Source organism: Brachycentrus maculatus, unplaced genomic scaffold (assembly GCF_059751285.1).
Source record: "Brachycentrus maculatus isolate JH-2025_06_01 unplaced genomic scaffold, ASM5975128v1 h1tg000387l, whole genome shotgun sequence".
NCBI classification, from domain to species: Eukaryota; Metazoa; Arthropoda; class Insecta; order Trichoptera; family Brachycentridae; genus Brachycentrus; species Brachycentrus maculatus.
Window position 1 is genome coordinate 315,468 of NW_028281136.1, and position 21,665 is coordinate 337,132.

At 38.0% G+C, this 21,665-nt stretch overlaps 1 protein-coding gene across 50 annotated transcripts in view; it reads left to right on the plus strand.

Moving 5' to 3' along the window:
- Nucleotides 1-21,665, plus strand: part of CalpA (calpain A) — an 86,174-nt gene that overhangs the window by 53,864 nt on the left and 10,645 nt on the right. For 29 of the 50 annotated variants that reach the window (XM_088270529.1, XM_088270536.1, XM_088270530.1 and 26 more), the window contains 5 exons: nt 551-741; nt 1,999-2,106; nt 3,402-3,444; nt 6,027-6,162; nt 17,162-17,356. In XM_088270529.1, the coding sequence (XP_088126655.1) occupies nt 551-741; nt 1,999-2,106; nt 3,402-3,444; nt 6,027-6,162; nt 17,162-17,356 (673 nt within the window). The remainder of the gene's footprint in view (nt 1-550; nt 742-1,998; nt 2,107-3,401; nt 3,445-6,026; nt 6,163-17,161; nt 17,357-21,665) is intronic. The other 21 variants (XM_088270560.1, XM_088270562.1, XM_088270563.1 and 18 more) reach the window with 1 other exon arrangement.

Here is a 21,665-nt window from a genome sequence, read left to right on the forward strand (position 1 = left end):
ATAGATCTATCAACATTTACACATTCTTGATACTATGGCTGTTCAGCCAACTTTTATAGCTATTGGTTTCGGGAACAGCTATTTCGGGAGCGGCGTGTTGCCGCGTTTTGTGATCACGTGTTGGTGATCGTGTTTGTTAATGTAAGGGGAGTAGAGCACAGAATGAAAACAAAATGATGTACTTACAGTTGGTTTGTTTATTGAATAAATGCGATTCTATACTAAATACTAGAATCAAATAATGACAAATAATTTACCAAATATGGAGTTAAAGAATTGAAGTTAAGATCTAAATAAAACGTCTGTTCGCTTCAACGGCCCAAGCAGTTCTCGCGGCTTTTCAGCTCTCTCGCTTCAGAGTCGGGTGCGCTCGGAAATCTTCAGTTTAGTCAGCGCGACAACCCAACAGTGTTACCACAACCCTTTTTTTCTTTCACCCACTTTTTAATTGGAAAATAGCCCAAAGAATAGTCAAAATGGCCAAAAAAATTGTTTGGGAGTGTGGAGGACGGGTTGAAGTCCTGATGTGAGATGTGTCCGGTCGTCGCAGGTGATCGTGGCCCTGATGCAGAAGAACCGGCGCTCGCAGCGCTCGGCCGGGCTGGACTGCCTGACCATCGGGTTCGCGCTGTACAAGCAGCCGCCCTCGGGGCAGCGCCCGCTGCAGCTGGACTTCTTCAAGTACAACGCGTCGGTGGCGCGAAGCCCCTCCTTCATCAACCTGCGTGAGGTCAGCTGCAGGTAAGGCATTCGATTTATTGCGCAAGGAGGCTCTTACGATATTTTTTTCCACTAAAAACGTGATCTCCGCCTCCGTAGTGTAATGGTCAGCACGCTCGGCTACCGTTCTGGAGGTCCCGGGTTCGATTCCCGGGGGGTTAAATAAATATAAGTGATTTTTTCACTCTAATATTTATTCTATATTACCCTGGACTGCTACCTGAAGTGAAGGGCTGATCACCTTTCCTTCATGTGTTAACGATCAAGATAACATTGCGTTTGTATGATTCAGTGCCCTATGCACCATTGGGTGTGGAAAAGGGTTTAAAAAAAAAAACATGGTAGTAGATGCGTAGCGGTTCCCGAGTTGACAAGATAAAGCTTGTCAGGAGTTAGTTCACTCCATTTTTCTCTATGCTGCTGAAACATGGCATACTATAAAAGCAGCAGAAAGGAGAAAAATTGTGGTGTTGTAGGCGCATGCTCCGAATTCCATGGACAGCTAGTCTCACAAACGAGTCCTTTCGCCAGGAACTAAGCTTGGATGGCTTGACCCTGGCCAATGTCTGTACGTGACGGATTCTCCGGTTCTTTGGAAACGTTGCGCGTGGCAACGAGGATAGCCTGGAACGACTGGTTGTGATGGGTAGCCTGGAGGCGAAGAGAGGGAGAGGAAGATCCCCACACGATGAACCGATCAAGTTAAAGCAGCAGCAGGCACGTCGGTGGTTGGAGCGCTACGTGCAGCGCAGTCAAGGGATAACTGGAGAAGAGTCATTGCTTCCACAAGGGTCACAACCCTCATGAATGAGGAAAAAAACGGAGAACATTTGTTTATTTTAAATATACTTCTTCCCTTATGTTTTTCTCATTTATTTCTTTTAAATATGCGTCTTATGCATATTTATTATACCTGTTTATTGTTTTTATATTTTGCCAGGTACATATTAGCTTTGGTTATTTAAAAAAAATCTTTTTTGTAACTTTATTATTTGTGTTCCAGTCTTGTTAACCTTAATCCCATGTCCCAAAATGAGAAATACAAATTACTCATCGGGAATATTATATATATGACTTATGTATGTAATATGTTTTGAAATATTAAAAAAAAATGAAAGATTGCATCAATTTAATGCAGCCCTCAGTAGTTAGGTACGAGGAGTTGCACAAATGTGGAAGAGGCGAAGAATGTTTGCAAAGAGTCTAAATTTTGCGGATCTTTAAGAGAGGGAAGCATAGTGACTGCTAGTTATTTAGTTATATCTTTTAATGTTTCAGATTTAAGCTGCCTCCAGGAGCGTACTGCATCGTTCCGAGCACGTTTGAACCCAACGACGAAGGAGAATTCCTGCTCCGAGTGTTCACTGAGAAGTCCAGCACTTGCACGTAAGTAACCGACTTTATCTGTGGCCTGCTGTAATTTATCTATGGTTGCTCATTCTTTATCTGTGGTCTCCCATAATTTATATATATAAGTATGGCAGAGCATATGCTCTGCCATACTTTATCTGTGATCTCCCGTAATTTATCTATGCTCTGCTGTGCTTTATCTGTGGTCTCCCGTAATTTATCCATGGCCTGCCATACTTTATCTGTGGTCTGCCATAATTTATCTATGGACTGCCATACTTTGTCTGTGGTCTGCCATAATTTATCTATGCTCTGCCGTACTTTATCTGTGGTCTGAATTCAAATCGACCCAACAAACCAAGAGAGAAATCATTAATTCCTTTTTGTACATTTCAATATAGATGAATAGAAGAATATAGTCTGGGTATTTACAGGGCTTATGACCTGTCATAGGCTGGTTAGGTGATCACTTTACACACGTACAACATGTCAACCAACGATTGACAGCCACACTACTCAAATTTTTGGTTTCCCAGTATTTTTCTTAATGTGTATAAGTTCTTTCGTTTTTCCCAAATCGCTCACTCCTTTCAAGAACGTCATAAATCAAAAAACTTGATTTTTCAGGAGAACGTTTTTAAACATTAAAAATATAATGCAATGTATTAAAAATAAATACTAAGCCACTTATTGAACTTTGTACTGTGCAACGGATCTTTTTAGGTAAAACCTCAAGGTTTTTTTAAAAAATATTTAGTATATTTAAAAAAAATTAAACAATACCTTTTCTTCAAAATGCAAAAACAACACTTTCTGCCCTGTAGCGGGTAATATGAAGTTAAAAATATGCCTCTTTTGCTGGGATATAGTACATTTTCTGGGCATTCCGAAAACATGCACTACTGAAAATTGACAATTTTTTATTTATGACATTCTTGAAAGGAGTGAGCGATATGTCTTAAAACATTGGTTTAGAACTCTCTCAACCCATGATATTTTGAGCATTATATATATGTAATAAAATACCTAGGTACCTACCTATACATTTTATTAAGTACTTACCAATAGTACCCACATAAAACAGTTCTACCACCAGATGTCGCATGCGTCGCACTGAATAAAACAAAAGACATCAGATAGAAAAAATATAATATTCTGAACTGTCAGAATCAGATAGATAGATAGAAAAATATTATAAAGATAAATTAAGAATAAACTTTAATTATAAACTTTAATTACAAAGCAACACATTGTTTATTTTATTATTATACACCCACTTTCCACGTTATATATATGTATACATTATTTTAAAATACATATTTTTTTTGCAGTGAAAACGATGAGGATATCGGAATGGGAGAAGTTGACGATAGGGTGAGTTTTTATTTTTTATTTTTTTATTTTATTTTTTATGTTACTGAATGAATTTTCTTTTTTTTCTATATCAAAGAATTTCTTTTTCATTCATTTATCCATATCCGCTCCCTATGCGGAGCGTATGAAGTCCACAAACTGCCTCCAAACTCTTCTGTCGGCCACCAGCTCCTTTGCATCTATTTATTTCGTTCGAACCCTTATCCGCACCCCGATGGTGCATAGGGCACTGCATCATAAAAACGCAGTGTTATCTCGATCGTTAACACACAAAGGAAAGGTGATCAGCCCTCCGCTTCAGGTACCAGTCTAGGGTAATATGGAATGAATATTAGAGTGAAAATATCACTTATATTTATTTGACCCCCCCCTGGGAATCGAACCCGGAACCTCCAGAACGGTTGCCGAGCGTGCTGACCATTACACTACGGAGGCAGACAATTATAAACAAACACACATAAAAATCTGTGTTTGATTTAAAATTAATACATAAATTAAAATGGAGTTCAACAAATTAAACGCCTAATCAATAAATAAATTTCATTTTCATTTATTTATCCATATCCGCTCCCTATGCGGAGCGTATGGAGTCCACAAACTGCCTCCAAACATTTGCCACCAGCTCCTTTGCATACATTTATAGTAATGTAATATAGAGGAAAGAACGATAAAACAAATTTACGAGGCAAATGTAATTGGAAAAAGGAGCAGAGGAAGACCGAGAAAAACATGACACGATCAGGTATGCCAAATACTTGAAAGTGGTCAGGTTAGGGGTCGTAACAATCGGCGGGTATGTGTGAGGAGATGCATGAACGTGGAAGAGGCGAATAATGTTTGCAAAGACAGAGTGGTGTGGCGTTCTATTCTCGAAGCGGCAAGCGGAAGCGGCGTGATGGTTAATTAGTTAGTTAGTTAATATAGAGGAAGAGTGAGGCACACTTGGCATGATCAAGTTTTTCAAATACTTGGGCATGGTCAGGTATATATAAGTGTCACCTGTCAGGGAAACAATGAATCATGTCCATACGTTCATTATTGTAGACCAAATACAGATCTAAATACTTTTTTTTGTACTGGGCTCAAGTAATGCATCAAAGTTCAAGTAGCCCCGTTCTACGGTATTGTTTGAAAATGATGCAGAATGCACGGAAACACGTGTCACAGTAGATTTTAAGAAACAGTGGTATTGACAAAGTAAAACTTAAATAAAAAATGCAAAAATAATGTTTGTTTACAACATTTTGAGTGTGTCCAAATACTTGTTTACAAAATCTGGATTATCTCCAATTACAGGAGAAAAACTAACTAACTAACCATCACGCCGCTCCACCGCAGGGGTAGGCAGAGAGAATAGAGCGCCACACCACTCTGTCCTTGCAAACATACTTCGCCTCTTCCACGTTCATGCATCTCCTCATACATACCCGCCGATTGTTACGACTCCTAACCTGACCACTTTCAAGTATTAAAGGCGATGCGTGGTGGGATGATGATGTTAAAGATTTAGTGAAAGAGAAGAAGAATACGTGGTTAAAATGTTTAATTACAGGAGTTATTTTTATATTATTTTTTGACATCTCATCAAAGGTGAAGAAGAATATGGAAGTCTGGGCATTTACGGGGCTGATAATGAAAAGCTACTAATAAAAGAGTTTCTGCTCAATAGAAAGCTTCTTTTCATCTCACCAATAGATGTCTCTAGTGAAGTTCTAGTGATTCAAGAATAATGTTCCGAAATTGGTTCATGTATGTAGAACTTATAGTAGTGTGGTTGTCAATAATGGGTAGAATTGGTGAATGTTACACGTATGTAAAGCGATCACTGAAACCAGCTTATGACGGTCGTCAGCCCCGTAAATGCCCAGACTTCCATATTCTTCTTCATCTTTGATGAGATGTCAAAAAATAATATGAATTTAGGATCTACTCAACATAGCATCAATTTGATGCCCTTTGCACCATTTGGGTGCGCAAAAGGGTCAGAAGTAGTGGATTGAGGAAGAAAAAAAAAACAATTATAATACAATAAATTTGTTTTACCGTTTTTTCCTCTATCATTCGTTCCTCACATATCGCTCACTCCTTTCAACAACGTCATATATCAAAAATCGTCAATTTTCAGTTGTGCATGTTTTCGGAATGCCCAGGAAATGTACCTACTATATCCCAGCAAAAGCGGCATATTTTTAACTTAATATTTACCCGCTACAGGGCAGAAAGTGTTGTTTTTGCATTTTGAAGAATAGGTATTGTTTAAGTATTTTTTAAAATATACTAAATATTTTTCAAATGAAGAAAAAACATTCATGTTTTACCTAAAAAGATCTGTTGCACAGTAAAAAGTTAAATAAGTGGTTTGATATCTATTTTTAATACATTGTATTATATTGTTAAACTTTAAAAACGTTCTGCTGAAAAATCTTTTTTTTTTTATTAATGACGTTCTTGAAAGGAGTGAGCGATATATCAAAAAACTTATAACCATATTCTTCTTCATCTTTGATGAGATGTCAAAAAATAACTAGTGTTTTTGTTTAGGAAGTAATTTCCGCCGTATTTATTGATTGTTCTCTGTTCAGGTGAAGGATGTGGTTCCGGATGTGCCCCCGACGCCCGAGGATCCGGTGCGACAGTTCTTCCTGAAGCTGGCCGGAGACGACGGCGAGGTGGACTGGCTGGAGCTCAAGGAGATCCTGGACTATGCCATGAGGAACGGTCAGTAAAGCAGCACCCAACCGCTATTATGTACCATCACCATATTTACCTTATTATCATGTATGCCTACAACACAATTGCACTTGATTCAAACATATGAAAAATATGAAAAAGCTAGCTTAGGGCAGCTTAATTAACAATTTTTTAAATTAATTTATTGTAACTGCAGACAGTTGGTAGAATTCCCTTTTTTTTCCAAGTTTTGGGTAATACATGTCGCTCACTCCTTTCAAGAACGTCATAAATCAAAAGTCATCAATTTTCAGTTGTGCATGTTTTCGGAATACCCAGAAATGAATACCCAGAATGAACTATATCCCAGTAAAAGAGTCATATTTTTGACTTAATATTTACCCGCTACAGGGCAGAAAGTGTTGTTTTTACATTTTTAAGAAAAGGTATTGTTTAATTATTTTTTTAGTACACTAAATATTTTTCTAGTTGAGAAAAAACCTTCAGGTTTTACCTAAAACGATCTGTTGCACAGTAAAAAGTTCAATAAGTCGCTTGATATTTATTTTTAATTCATTGTATTATATTTTTAAACTTTAAAAGCGTTCTCCTGAAAATCAAGTTTTTTGATTTATGACGTTATGATTTATGGCGATATATGATAATATGTGTTTTAAAATCATCTTTTCCATACTGTTGGTAGAGAGCGGGAGACGCTTGCGAGCGTTCTATTTGCTTACTTTAGGTAGAGCGCGAGAGACGCCTGCAAACATTGTACAGATGGGAATTGGGTGTTGCGGCTACTTGTGATTAGTATACTGAGGGTCGGGCGGCAGACTGCCAGAGTATAATTAGGGTCCTTTTCCATACTGTCGGTAGAGAGCGGGAGACGCTTGCGAGCGTTCTATTTGCTTACTTTAGGTAGAGCGCGAGAGACGCCTGCAAACATTGTACAGATGGGAATTGGGTGTTGCGGCTACTTGTGATTAGTATACTGAGGGTCGGGCGGCAGACTGCCAGAGTATAATTAGGGTCCTTTTCCATACTGTCGGTAGAGAGCGGGAGACGCTTGCGAGCGTTCTATTTGCTTACTTTAGGTAGAGCGCGAGAGACGCCTGCAAACATTGTACAGATGGGAATTGGGTGTTGCGGCTACTTGTGATTAGTATACTGAGGGTCGGGCGGCAGACTGCCAGAGTATAATTAGGGTCCTTTTCCATACTGTCGGTAGAGAGCGGGAGACGCTTGCGAGCGTTCTATTTGCTTACTTTAGGTAGAGCGCGAGAGACGCCTGCAAACATTGTACAGATGGGAATTGGGTGTTGCGGCTACTTGTGATTAGTATACTGAGGGTCGGGCGGCAGACTGCCAGAGTATAATTAGGGTCCTTTTCCATACTGTCGGTAGAGAGCGGGAGACGCTTGCGAGCGTTCTATTTGCTTACTTTAGGTAGAGCGCGAGAGACGCCTGCAAACATTGTACAGATGGGAATTGGGTGTTGCGGCTACTTGTGATTAGTATACTGAGGGTCGGGCGGCAGACTGCCAGAGTATAATTAGGGTCCTTTTCCATACTGTCGGTAGAGAGCGGGAGACGCTTGCGAGCGTTCTATTTGCTTACTTTAGGTAGAGCGCGAGAGACGCCTGCAAACATTGTACAGATGGGAATTGGGTGTTGCGGCTACTTGTGATTAGTATACTGAGGGTCGGGCGGCAGACTGCCAGAGTATAATTAGGGTCCTTTTCCATACTGTCGGTAGAGAGCGGGAGACGCTTGCGAGCGTTCTATTTGCTTACTTTAGGTAGAGCGCGAGAGACGCCTGCAAACATTGTACAGATGGGAATTGGGTGTTGCGGCTACTTGTGATTAGTATACTGAGGGTCGGGCGGCAGACTGCCAGAGTATAATTAGGGTCCTTTTCCATACTGTCGGTAGAGAGCGGGAGACGCTTGCGAGCGTTCTATTTGCTTACTTTAGGCAGAGCGCGAGAGACGCCTGCAAACATTGTACAGATGGGAATTGGGTGTTGCGGCTACTTGTGATTAGTATACTGAGGGTCGGGCGGCAGACTGCCAGAGTATAATTAGGGTCCTTTTCCATACTGTCGGTAGAGAGCGGGAGACGCTTGCGAGCGTTCTATTTGCTTACTTTAGGTAGAGCGCGAGAGACGCCTGCAAACATTGTACAGATGGGAATTGGGTGTTGCGGCTACTTGTGATTAGTATACTGAGGGTCGGGCGGCAGACTGCCAGAGTATAATTAGGGTCCTTTTCCATACTGTCGGTAGAGAGCGGGAGACGCTTGCGAGCGTTCTATTTGCTTACTTTAGGCAGAGCGCGAGAGACGCCTGCAAACATTGTACAGATGGGAATTGGGTGTTGCGGCTACTTGTGATTAGTATACTGAGGGTCGGGCGGCAGACTGCCAGAGTATAATTAGGGTCCTTTTCCATACTGTCGGTAGAGAGCGGGAGACGCTTGCGAGCGTTCTATTTGCTTACTTTAGGTAGAGCGCGAGAGACGCCTGCAAACATTGTACAGATGGGAATTGGGTGTTGCGGCTACTTGTGATTAGTATACTGAGGGTCGGGCGGCAGACTGCCAGAGTATAATTAGGGTCCTTTTCCATACTGTCGGTAGAGAGCGGGAGACGCTTGCGAGCGTTCTATTTGCTTACTTTAGGTAGAGCGCGAGAGACGCCTGCAAACATTGTACAGATGGGAATTGGGTGTTGCGGCTACTTGTGATTAGTATACTGAGGGTCGGGCGGCAGACTGCCAGAGTATAATTAGGGTCCTTTTCCATACTGTCGGTAGAGAGCGGGAGACGCTTGCGAGCGTTCTATTTGCTTACTTTAGGCAGAGCGCGAGAGACGCCTGCAAACATTGTACAGATGGGAATTGGGTGTTGCGGCTACTTGTGATTAGTATACTGAGGGTCGGGCGGCAGACTGCCAGAGTATAATTAGGGTCCTTTTCCATACTGTCGGTAGAGAGCGGGAGACGCTTGCGAGCGTTCTATTTGCTTACTTTAGGTAGAGCGCGAGAGACGCCTGCAAACATTGTACAGATGGGAATTGGGTGTTGCGGCTACTTGTGATTAGTATACTGAGGGTCGGGCGGCAGACTGCCAGAGTATAATTAGGGTCCTTTTCCATACTGTCGGTAGAGAGCGGGAGACGCTTGCGAGCGTTCTATTTGCTTACTTTAGGTAGAGCGCGAGAGACGCCTGCAAACATTGTACAGATGGGAATTGGGTGTTGCGGCTACTTGTGATTAGTATACTGAGGGTCGGGCGGCAGACTGCCAGAGTATAATTAGGGTCCTTTTCCATACTGTCGGTAGAGAGCGGGAGACGCTTGCGAGCGTTCTATTTGCTTACTTTAGGTAGAGCGCGAGAGACGCCTGCAAACATTGTACAGATGGGAATTGGGTGTTGCGGCTACTTGTGATTAGTATACTGAGGGTCGGGCGGCAGACTGCCAGAGTATAATTAGGGTCCTTTTCCATACTGTCGGTAGAGAGCGGGAGACGCTTGCGAGCGTTCTATTTGCTTACTTTAGGTAGAGCGCGAGAGACGCCTGCAAACATTGTACAGATGGGAATTGGGTGTTGCGGCTACTTGTGATTAGTATACTGAGGGTCGGGCGGCAGACTGCCAGAGTATAATTAGGGTCCTTTTCCATACTGTCGGTAGAGAGCGGGAGACGCTTGCGAGCGTTCTATTTGCTTACTTTAGGTAGAGCGCGAGAGACGCCTGCAAACATTGTACAGATGGGAATTGGGTGTTGCGGCTACTTGTGATTAGTATACTGAGGGTCGGGCGGCAGACTGCCAGAGTATAATTAGGGTCCTTTTCCATACTGTCGGTAGAGAGCGGGAGACGCTTGCGAGCGTTCTATTTGCTTACTTTAGGCAGAGCGCGAGAGACGCCTGCAAACATTGTACAGATGGGAATTGGGTGTTGCGGCTACTTGTGATTAGTATACTGAGGGTCGGGCGGCAGACTGCCAGAGTATAATTAGGGTCCTTTTCCATACTGTCGGTAGAGAGCGGGAGACGCTTGCGAGCGTTCTATTTGCTTACTTTAGGTAGAGCGCGAGAGACGCCTGCAAACATTGTACAGATGGGAATTGGGTGTTGCGGCTACTTGTGATTAGTATACTGAGGGTCGGGCGGCAGACTGCCAGAGTATAATTAGGGTCCTTTTCCATACTGTCGGTAGAGAGCGGGAGACGCTTGCGAGCGTTCTATTTGCTTACTTTAGGTAGAGCGCGAGAGACGCCTGCAAACATTGTACAGATGGGAATTGGGTGTTGCGGCTACTTGTGATTAGTATACTGAGGGTCGGGCGGCAGACTGCCAGAGTATAATTAGGGTCCTTTTCCATACTGTCGGTAGAGAGCGGGAGACGCTTGCGAGCGTTCTATTTGCTTACTTTAGGTAGAGCGCGAGAGACGCCTGCAAACATTGTACAGATGGGAATTGGGTGTTGCGGCTACTTGTGATTAGTATACTGGGGGTCGGGCGGCAGACCGCCAGAGTATAATTAGGGGAGGGTTTGATGAACAAAACCGCCCAACAACAATGTATTACTTATTTTTTTCATTTTATAACTTTAAATAGCTTTGATATAAAGTCGCTTTATGACATATTTATAATTTGATATATTGATTCGGCAGTCATTTTGTGGTAAAATCTATCCATTTAAAATTTATCTGGTAGATACCACTATTTCTTAAAATCATTCATATATGTTTAAATCTTGAAAGAATGATGAATCAGGTGCAATTTTGTTCATTAATACCGCTTTTTACATTCCATTCGCCATTTTACACAACAAATTATACATTATGTGGGTCTTTGAAGCAAGTGCAAGTCGTGGCATCTAAAATTTTGCCTCGTTCATTTTGACATTAAAATCACATTGTCAGTCATGTATGGAATGGCGAATTTCACAGTCTATTGGGCGACCTCTCAAACCGCCCGATGTATATGCTGTAAATACTTAGACTATCATATTGCCTTTTTGATTAATTCTGTGTCCATATTGTGAGATATTAATACATTGTCTCCAGGATACGCTTAAAAAGTGTCTTTTACATACTATTGGTATAGAGCGAGAGACGCTAAAAGCATTGAACAGATGGGAATTGAGTTTGCGGTTACTTGTGATTAGTATTCTTCTTCAAACCCTTATCCGCACCCCAGTGGTGCATAGGGCACTGCATATAAAAACGCAGTGTTATCTTGATCGTTAACACATAAAGGATAGGTGATTAGCCCTCCGCTTCAGGTACCAGTCCAGGGTGATATTGAATAAATATTAGAGTGAAAAAAATCACTTGTATTTATTTGTCCCCTCCTGGGAATCGGACCCGGGACCTCCTGAATGGTAGCCGAGCGTGCTGACCATTATTACACTATGGAGGCGGACAAAATATAGTATACGACCCTAATTATGTACTAATTAGGGTCGGGATTGATGAAAAAACCGCCCGACAACAATGTGTTAGTAGAAGTCCAGATGACTTTTCTGTGCGGCATCTAATCCGGAATTGGTACGCGCTCAAAACGTTGACGTGTTGTATCAATATTCCACGATCTCGCTTCGATCAAAACCGCCAATAGAATTAAACCTTAACACGCTCTAAAATAAATCCGAAAATTCTCAAAATAGCATCGCATATCGAAATTTTCAGTGTAATATAACGTTGCTTTTTTCCAAATAATAATCTTTTTGTGATTGTCCATCTGTCGTAAACGCTTTTCGCTTTACTAATACATAACAATATATATATGACGCATTGTCTCTGTTGAGACACAGCCCTCAGGGGTTAAATCCAGTGTTTGAGCGCAGTCAAATAAATAAAATAAAATATTTTCTTAGCTTTATCCGCTCCCAATGGTGCATAGGGCACTGCATCAAATTGCGACTGCAAAATGGATAAGCTTGAAAAACTCTTTTTAATTGAATATTCTTCTTACCTTTATCCGCCCCCAATGGTGCATAGGGCACTGCATCAAATAGCGACTGCATAATGGATAAGCTTAAAAATCACTTTTTAGGTAAATATATGCCTATTTACACAGAGCCAATATCGACTTGGCTCAGTGGAATGTCTTAAAAATTCTTCTTCTTACCCTTATCCGCACCCAATGGTGCATAGGGCACTGCATCGTAGCGACGCAGTGTTATCTTGATCGTAAATTGCATGAAGGCAAGGTGATCAGCCCAGCGCTTCTTGTACCAGTCCAGGGTGATATTAAATAAATATGAGAGTGAAAATCGGCCATATTTATTTTGACCCTCCTGGGAATCGAACCCGGGACCTCCAGCACGGTAGCCTGACCGCGCTGACCACTGCGCTACGGAGGTGGACGACCTTAAAAATTGGCCTAGTGTAAATGCTGTGTTAGCATCAACGTTGCGATGAAAAATATGTTGATTCTAAAATTGTGTGCAACATGGCAATGTCAGGAAACACAAAAATTTCAAATACCCACAATTTTGATTGAAAATACAAACACACATTTTATTTTATAATTAAAATGTAACTTTGCATAGGTATTAACTTTGTTTGTATAGGTAGGGGGGTTAAGGAACAACATTTTTCGTAAAAGGAAACATTGATAATAATGGTGACGTATTTTGAAACAGTATATTATTAATTATTTGTCCGCCTCCGTAGTGTAATGGTCAGCACGCTCGGCTACCGTTCTGGAAGTCCCGGGTTCGATTCCCAAGGGGGGTAAAATAAATATAAGTGATTTTTTCACTGTAATATTTATTCAATATTACCATGGACTGGTACCTGAAGCGGAGGGCTGATCACCCTTCCTTCATGTGTAAACGATCAAGATAACACTGCGTTTATATGACACAGTGCCCTATGCACCATTGGGGTGCGTATAAGGGTTTTATTATTATTATTATTAATAATAGTATTAGTCAGCCTTGAATAAGAAGCGGTTATCTTGGAAACCGGTAGACATTATAATTAAGTTATTTGTAATAAAAGATTTATAGTGATTTTAAAACAATGTTTCATTTTAATTATAAAATGGAAAATCACAAAGTTAGTGCTTCAAATGTAAATTATACACATTTTATTTTTTGCATGTTATTTTATTATTGAACCGTTATATTATATTTAAAGTTAAAAATATTATCTGTACCCGAATAGCATATCGACGCATGTCCGACAACGAAAGATTTTTTTTACGTCGGTGTCTTTCAACAGAACCCTGGTGTAAAACAAAATGTGCCTGTACTTAACTTGTAGTATTTTACAAAAATGGCGCTGTATAAATTGTCTAAAATTATTATTTTTAACATCTCATCAAAGATGAAGAAGAATATGGAAGTCTGGGCATTTACGGGGCTGACGACCGTCATAGGCTGGTTCAAGTGATCACTTTACACACGTGTAACATTCACCAATTCTACCCATTATTGACAACCACACTACTCAAATTCTCGGAAGTTCTATATATATGAACCAATTTAGAAACCTTGTTCTTGAATCACTAGAACTTCACTAGAGACATCTATTGGTGAGATGTAAAGAAGCTTTTTACTAAGCAGAAACTCTTATAAACTCTTACTCTTATCTCACCAATAGATGTCTCTATTGAAGTTCTAGTGATTCAAGAACAAGGTTTCTAAATTGGTAAATTCATATATATAGAACTTCCGAGAATTTGAGTAGTGTGGTTGTCAATAATGGGTAGAATTGGTGAATGTTACACGTGTGTAAAATGATCACTTAAACCAGCCTATGACGGTCGTCAGCCCCGTAGATGCCCAGACTTCCATATTCTTCTTCATCTTTGATGAGATGTTAAAAATAATATGAAAATAACTCCTGTAATTGGAGATAATCCAGATTTTGTGAACAAGTATTTGGACACACTCAAAATGTTGTCTAAAATTATTATTATTATCATTAGCGCAGGGATGCAAGTTTACCATACGAGAATTGAGAAAATTTAAGCGCATATGGATGCAACAACCTTAGAACCAGAAGGGTCCATGTTGACTTATATTTTTCTCTCGCAAACGTTTTTCATTTCGGACTTGCACCCATATGCCTCTCGGGTACAGATATTCAGTCAACGTATAACACAAAACAGACATATTTAATTTTTTTTACATAGCTAATGGCAATACATATAAAATACGCTTGGCTAATTCGAAATTACATTATATTACATATTGACATATTCTATTGCAACGTGATTTATAAAAATAAAATATTTGCTCAAAAACATATGAAAATTTTTGGTGAAAAATATTTAGCTTCTTAGATGTTGTAATTAATTATATAGCGGTTTGGAATCCAATATCATACTTATATTCTTCTTCTTCTAACTTTTTTTCCACACCCGATGGTGCATAGGGCACTGCATCATAAACTCAGTGTTATCTTGATCATTAACACATGAAGGAAATGTGATCAGCTCTCCGCTTTAGGTACCAGTCCAGGGTAATATTGAATAAATATAAGAGTGAAAAGGCGCTTGTATTTATTGAACCCCCCCCTGGGAATCGAACCTGGGACCTCCAGTCCCGTGCTTTGGTGAAAAATAGTTCACATTATTTAAAGGATCCTTTTTCAAAGCTGACTATTTCCAAATTGCCATTTTTCAATCAGAAATCCATAATTATATATTTTTATTTTTATAACTTTTGTTTAAAGTAAAATAATGAAAATAAAATAAAAGTCTAGACAGCTATTTTCACTTTAAGAATATTTTATTTAGTTTTTTTTTTAATTCGCCTCTGTCGTGCAGTGGTTAGCGCGTTGGCTAGCGCGCACTGATGTCCCGGGTTCGATTCCCATGGGGGCACAATAAATATATAAGTGTTTTTTCACTCTTTTAATTATTTGATGCTACCCCGGTCTGCCCGATTGCCTTTGCGTCTTGTAATTTACGTTTAATATAACACTGCGCTCAGTCCTGCACTCAATCCGGTGAAAAAATTATGGTTTCTTAATGAAAAAAATATTAGGTATATTTTTCTTAATACATATACCTTTTTTTTAAACATTTGTTCAAAATGTAATTTATATGTAAAATAAATATCTATGGAATACTACGTTGGAATGTCCTCAAGTATTTTTATGTTTGTTTTTTTTTTGTACTCATTTTTTAAATTGCATCGTAAATGCTAGTATTAATTTTTTTTAGTAAAATAATCCTTTTTTCCGTCATCCAGTATTTTTCGAACCAAGAATTATCATACATTTTTTTTGTTATTACCCCTTTCAATAGGTACCTACTTATTTTGACTAAAGTTATATGACCGTATACACCAACCAGACCAAACGACCGCTAAAGTATCGCATTCGATAGCCATGATAATTTCAAATCTTTCCCTCCCCAATTTGATGTTCCTTTCAGTGTTGCCATGAGTGAAATAATGTCTATTATCACATTCTTCTTTTTTCTCTCGCACTTTTGTCTATGTTTTGTGTTCTTTTCCTGTAGAGGCAAATGTCGATAGTTTAAATAGAATTAACACCCCACTAAAACCATCATCTTTTTGTAATATACTAATTTTAAATTTAAATCGCTCATTTGTTTGATGTTAAATTGAAATGTTTGGAGAGGGGTATGTTGGAGGGATATTGATAAAGTGGTTGAATGTCGCAAAGATGTATTGAGGAAAAGTATGATTGGTCGATTCAGAAGGTGTAAAACAAATTTGAAAAATCAGATTTATCTTGATTAAAAAAAAAAACACAAATAAAAAAAGGAATAAAAATATATAGTGTTATTTAGTATAATTTACACTTCTGACCATTATTCGCAACCTATGGTGCATAGGGCACTGGATGAAATCGATTGTACACTTTAGGTACCAGTCTAGAGTTGATCAATTTTTGGAAAGGAAAATCTCTTATTTATTTTAATTTTGACCTACCCCGGGAATCGAACCCGGGACCTCCAGCATGGTAGACAATTGCCTTGCAATAAATTGTGGGGGTGGCCATACTAATGTAATTTAATGTTTTTTATGTGTGCATTATGGTGCATAGGCCATTGAGACCATAACAATAAGTTGAAGCCTAAGTAGGGCCATGATAAACGGTGAGTCACTTGAACGTAGGTAATAAATAACCTATTCCATGGATGCTGATGTTGCCAAAACTAAAAAAAATTATTCAATAATTTTAATTGAATATTTAATATATCGAAAAATCGCACTCGATAATTTTTTTTGGGGCACATGATTTTAAAAGTAATATTTATAATCAGATATTTAAATCAATTAATGTCTTCACTAATTTAAAAATATATATATCTAACAACGCTTAGTTATATCGTGGGTTGTAGTTCCGTGGTTAGCGTCACAGACTCATGAATCACAGTTCTTACGTTCAACCCACTCTGTCACAACTTGATTCCTATTTTTAAACACTCAGTCGCTTATGGTTACCTCAGAACAGCATCCAATTGAAATATCTATGTATATCGTAAGAACATAAATATTATTTTTTTTAGGATTATTTTTGTTTAAATAAAATGCAGCAATTGTGTCTTTTAACACTGTCTTTTTTTAATAAATTATTTCCGCACACCTGCCTAACTTTTATCTATAACTCGTCCAATCTATGGTTTTGGTCTGCGGTCATGTAGCTTTCGTCAAAACCTGTCTATAAAAAACCCGTATCTATGGTCATATTTATCGAAGATTCAACTTTGAACCGAAATAACAAGTATATCGACGTCGTTTTGGGTTATTTTTCTTTAAATATGACCGCAAACATGCTCACCAGTGCTGTCACTCATACTAGGTTTTTTTTTCTTCCCGTGTCGTATTTCCCATCCATGTTCCCATCAAACATTCTTTCACCACTTTTGTGACTTTAAAATAAACATATGTCCGTATCTTCAATAATCAATTATACGCTTTTTATTAAATATTGCAACTGTTTTCTTCCGTCTAAAATCTGCAAAATTCTCTATGTTCCGTTGCACTTTTGAAACTGTTAAAATCCGCAAAATACTTTTCATTCCGTCGCGTTTTCGAAATGCTAGAGATGGGCCAAGGCGGGAGCGTTCCGATGGCACCTAATCAAAGTGGGGCGCCGCCGCAACAGGAGCGCGGGTTCCTGGAGCAATTAGTCTGCTCCTTTTGCGCGCCGGTTTGTAAAGAGTTTGGGATCGATTTGGAACAGATCGCCGGACAGCAGCAGCAACAAGGGCCCGAAACGGTCCAACTAAACCAGCCAGGTACAAGCAAAATTTTCATTGGAATTTTCATTTGTTCTTAATTCCACTTTAGATAGATTAGTTTTATTAAATAATTTAGACACTTGATCCGTGTCAGCTACCTATGTGAAGCGTATCTTCTTCTTCTTACCCTTACCCGCACCTAATGGTGCATAGGGCACTGGATCATATAAACGCAGTATTATATACACACGAAGGAAATGTGATCAGCCCTCCAGGGTAATATTAAATAAATATTAGAGTGAAAAAAATCACTTTTATTTATTTGACCCCCCCCTCCCTGGGAATCGAACCCGGGGCCTCTAGAACGGTAGCTGAGCGTGCTGACCATTACACTACGGAGGCGGACTAAATAGTTTAAAAAATAATTTGGACACTTGCTTGATCCGTGTCCGCTACCTGTGTGGAGCATATGGAGTCTACAAACGGCCTCCAGGCTCTTCTGCCATCCCTCAGGTCAGTAAGTAGTTCAGATTTTCAGCAGTAAACCTGGTGGCTGACTCAAGAGGCGTGTGGAGTACGTATACATGGCCCAACCAACTGCATTGCTTATTCTTGGCAGCTGTGAGAATGGATCACTGCGTCCACAGCCTTATTTACAGGTTAAATTCACCACACGCCTAGAAGGGTACTATGCAAGCTTCGAATAGGTGATATTTGGTCTTCACCTAGCATTTTTCCATACAGGGTTTCAATACGGTACAAAAATTTTGGCCATAGGTGTAAAATTCCCCTCATACATTTGAAATGGCACACTGATAAATTTATACATTAATAACGCAAAGGGTAGAGGGTCAGTTTTACTCTTTATGCGTCTTTACGGGGTAACATATCAGTGTGAAGATGATTGGATTGTTGCCACACGTGCTAACGGAAAAAAAAACAAGATAAATTATAAATTGCCATTTTTAAATTCGTTAAAAAAGTAAATTTTTTATGGAAATACATTTTCTTAAACATTTTTTAAAATGCTATCAACATACACGCATTCAATAGATTAGTTTAGTTTTATTATTATTTTTATTTTAACATTCCACACATCCTTTTTCCAAGTACACACACCCCCCCCACCCTTACCCATACAACCATTTCCACGTACAACCGACCCCGTTTAGGTTTGGAGCGTAGCCGTTATATGCGGCAACATTTCCACCGCTACGCACTTCTACTCACGGGGGATATCTATGGAATTGAGGTTTGATTTTTAAACAGTGTTCCGGAAAGGTAAGACTTGAACGAAATGTCAAATACTTTTTTTTTTAAGTATTATTTTTTAGGTGAGAAAAAAAATTGCAAAAAATAAATACAACATCTTGTGTTGTCTTTATTACATTTTTAATTACTTCTAATTTAGCTTTGCTTTTTCTTTTATTTAAATTTATCGTGTTAAAGCAAGTTATTTAATTTATTTTCCGATATAAATCTACAGATTAAACAGTTTTTTTGTCTCAAATGCAAATCATTTCTCCAACTGTGTTTCTTCATTAGAAATCTAACAAAACCTGCGCAAATAATCTGTAGAAGGGTGTCTCACTGTCCCAAAGTAGTCTCACTATTGAGTGTGACTCGTCCGAAAGTAGTCTCACTATTGAGTGTGACTTGTTCAAGAGCAGTCTCACCATCGGGTGTGACTTGTATGAGAGTAGTCTCATTATTAAGAGTGACACGTCTGTGAGTAGTCTGAGAGTAGTCTCACTATCGGGTGTGACCCATTCGAGAGTAGTCTCACTATTGGGTGTGACTCGTCCAAGAGTAGTCTCACTATCAAGTATGATACATATATCTGTGAGCATTCTCACTATTGGGTGTGACCCGTCTAAAAGTAGTCTCACTATTGGGTGTGACTCGTCCGAGAGTAGTCTCACTATCGAGTGTGACTCGTCTGAGAGTAGTCTCACAATTGAGTGTGACTCGGCTGAGAGAACTCTTACTATTGGGTACAGTGACTTAACTTACAACAATATTTGTGGCTGTCATTGGGTTTTCAAAAACTCCTGTTAATTACTGTCTTCTCAAAATCTGATTTTTCAAAATGGTATGTTGGTTTCAAAACGATGAACGAAAGATTGAAGTTGAAATATATAAATTAATATAATTTTACTAATTTTAAAATGGTTAATACCATCACAGTCTAGTATTATGGTAGATATTCCTTTTGAAGTATATTCTACAATTGTGAATGACCAGTGATCATGAATGACTAATAGTCATGAATGACTTATAATCATGAATGACCAGTGATCATGAATGACTAATAGTCATGAATGAGCTATAACCATGAAAATTTACGAATGGCCAATGATCATGAATGACCAATAATCACGAAAGACCAATAATCATTAATGACTTATAATCATGAATGACCAGTGATCATGAATGACTAATATTCATGAATGAGCTATAATCATGAATGATTTATGAATGGCCAATCATCATGAATGACCAATAATCACGAAAGACCAATAATCATTTATGACTTATAATCATGAATGACCAGTGATCATGAATGACTAATAGTCACGAATGAGCAATAATCATGAACGATTTATGAATGGCCAGTGATCATGGATGTCCAATAATCACGAAAGACCAATAATCATTAATGACTTATAATCATGAATGACCAGTGATCATGAATGACTAATAGTCACGAATGAACAATAATCATGAACGATTTATGAATGGCCAGTGATCATGGATGTCCAATAATCAGGAAAGACAAATAATCATTAATGACTTATAATCATGAATGACCAGTGATCATGAATGACTAATAGTCACGAATGAACAATAATCATGAACGATTTATGAATGGCCAGTGATCATGGATGTCCAATAATCAGGAAAGACAAATAATCATTAATGACATATAATCATGAATGACCAGTGATCATGAATGACTAATAGTCACGAATGAGCAATAATCATGAACGATTTATGAATGGCCAGTGATCATTAATGACCAATAATCACGAAAGACCAATAATCATTAATGACTTATAATTATGAATGACCAGTGATCATGAATGACCATCAGAAAGGTACACATGGACTGTATTTTGATAGGAGTGGTTATAAAAAGTGATGGATGCTACATTACCATTAAGAATATAAAAATAACATTATTAACAACGTCAAAATAACCCTTTTTTTAAAACAATTACTTTCCTAATCATCTTTTTACACTGCGCCGAAAATACAAATGAAAAATATCAACATTTCGAAAAATAACAAAAAATTCAAAAGCTGTCAAAAATGTTTATTTATTTTGAAATTATTTAACCCTTTGAACGCGTTAAGCAAAAAATAATCGATTTGAAAAATGCAAATTTTCCATACAAAATAAAGCATTCTATGAAATTCATTTTATTTCCTATTATTTGTTTACTTAAAAGGCTTGTAAAAGCCATGGACTATAGTTGATTTACGCGTCCAAAGGGTTAACTGTGTTTTTTTATTGAATTATGCAAATATGTTTTTATTCTAGGTATTTAGTTTCCCCCATTTTAAAATTAATTATAAGTTTAAAAAAAAAACATATTTTTAAGTTGTATTTATTTTTCTTTTATTTAAATCCACAAGTTCTCCCAGTAGGTAGGAATTAATTTTACTGAATTTAAAATAAAATAAAATATGTCAAGGTTTTTTTTTTAAATTTATTTAATAATGTAATAAATAAATAATAAAATAATTTATGGTAATATAAAATGATGATTTATATATGGAATTTTTTTTAAATAAAAAATAACTTTGACATATTTTAAAATTGTATACGAGGGTGTTAGAAAGAAACTTGGAATTATCCACCAAAACAAAATAATTTATCAATGCCAAAATAAAGTTATCCGTGAGAATCTATATATCTTGAAATAATAAATGCTGTTCAAACCTTCAAATTTCAACAAAATAATTTTTTTTATTTTTTATTATTTTGTTAATATCTCGGTAACTATTTAAGTGGAGATTTCTAATTTTGCATGTAGCACCCTCGTATGTGTGTTGTATTGTATGATGGTGTTGGTGAAACTGGTAATAATTTAGATAATTTAGCTTATTTTTTCATATATATGGGTAGATAAATAATTAAATAAAATGTATGTGTTGATTATCATGTGTTTTTTAAAAGCACTAACCTAGTACTTTGACTTTTTCAATCTATTTTATGCAAAAAACAAATATATTACATATACACACTGTGCTACTTTGTTGTATAGTGGTTAGCGCATTTGTATGTCACAGGTTCAATTCCAAGGAGAGTTACAATAAATAATATTGATATTTTTAAACATATAACACAATCTTTGTTTTT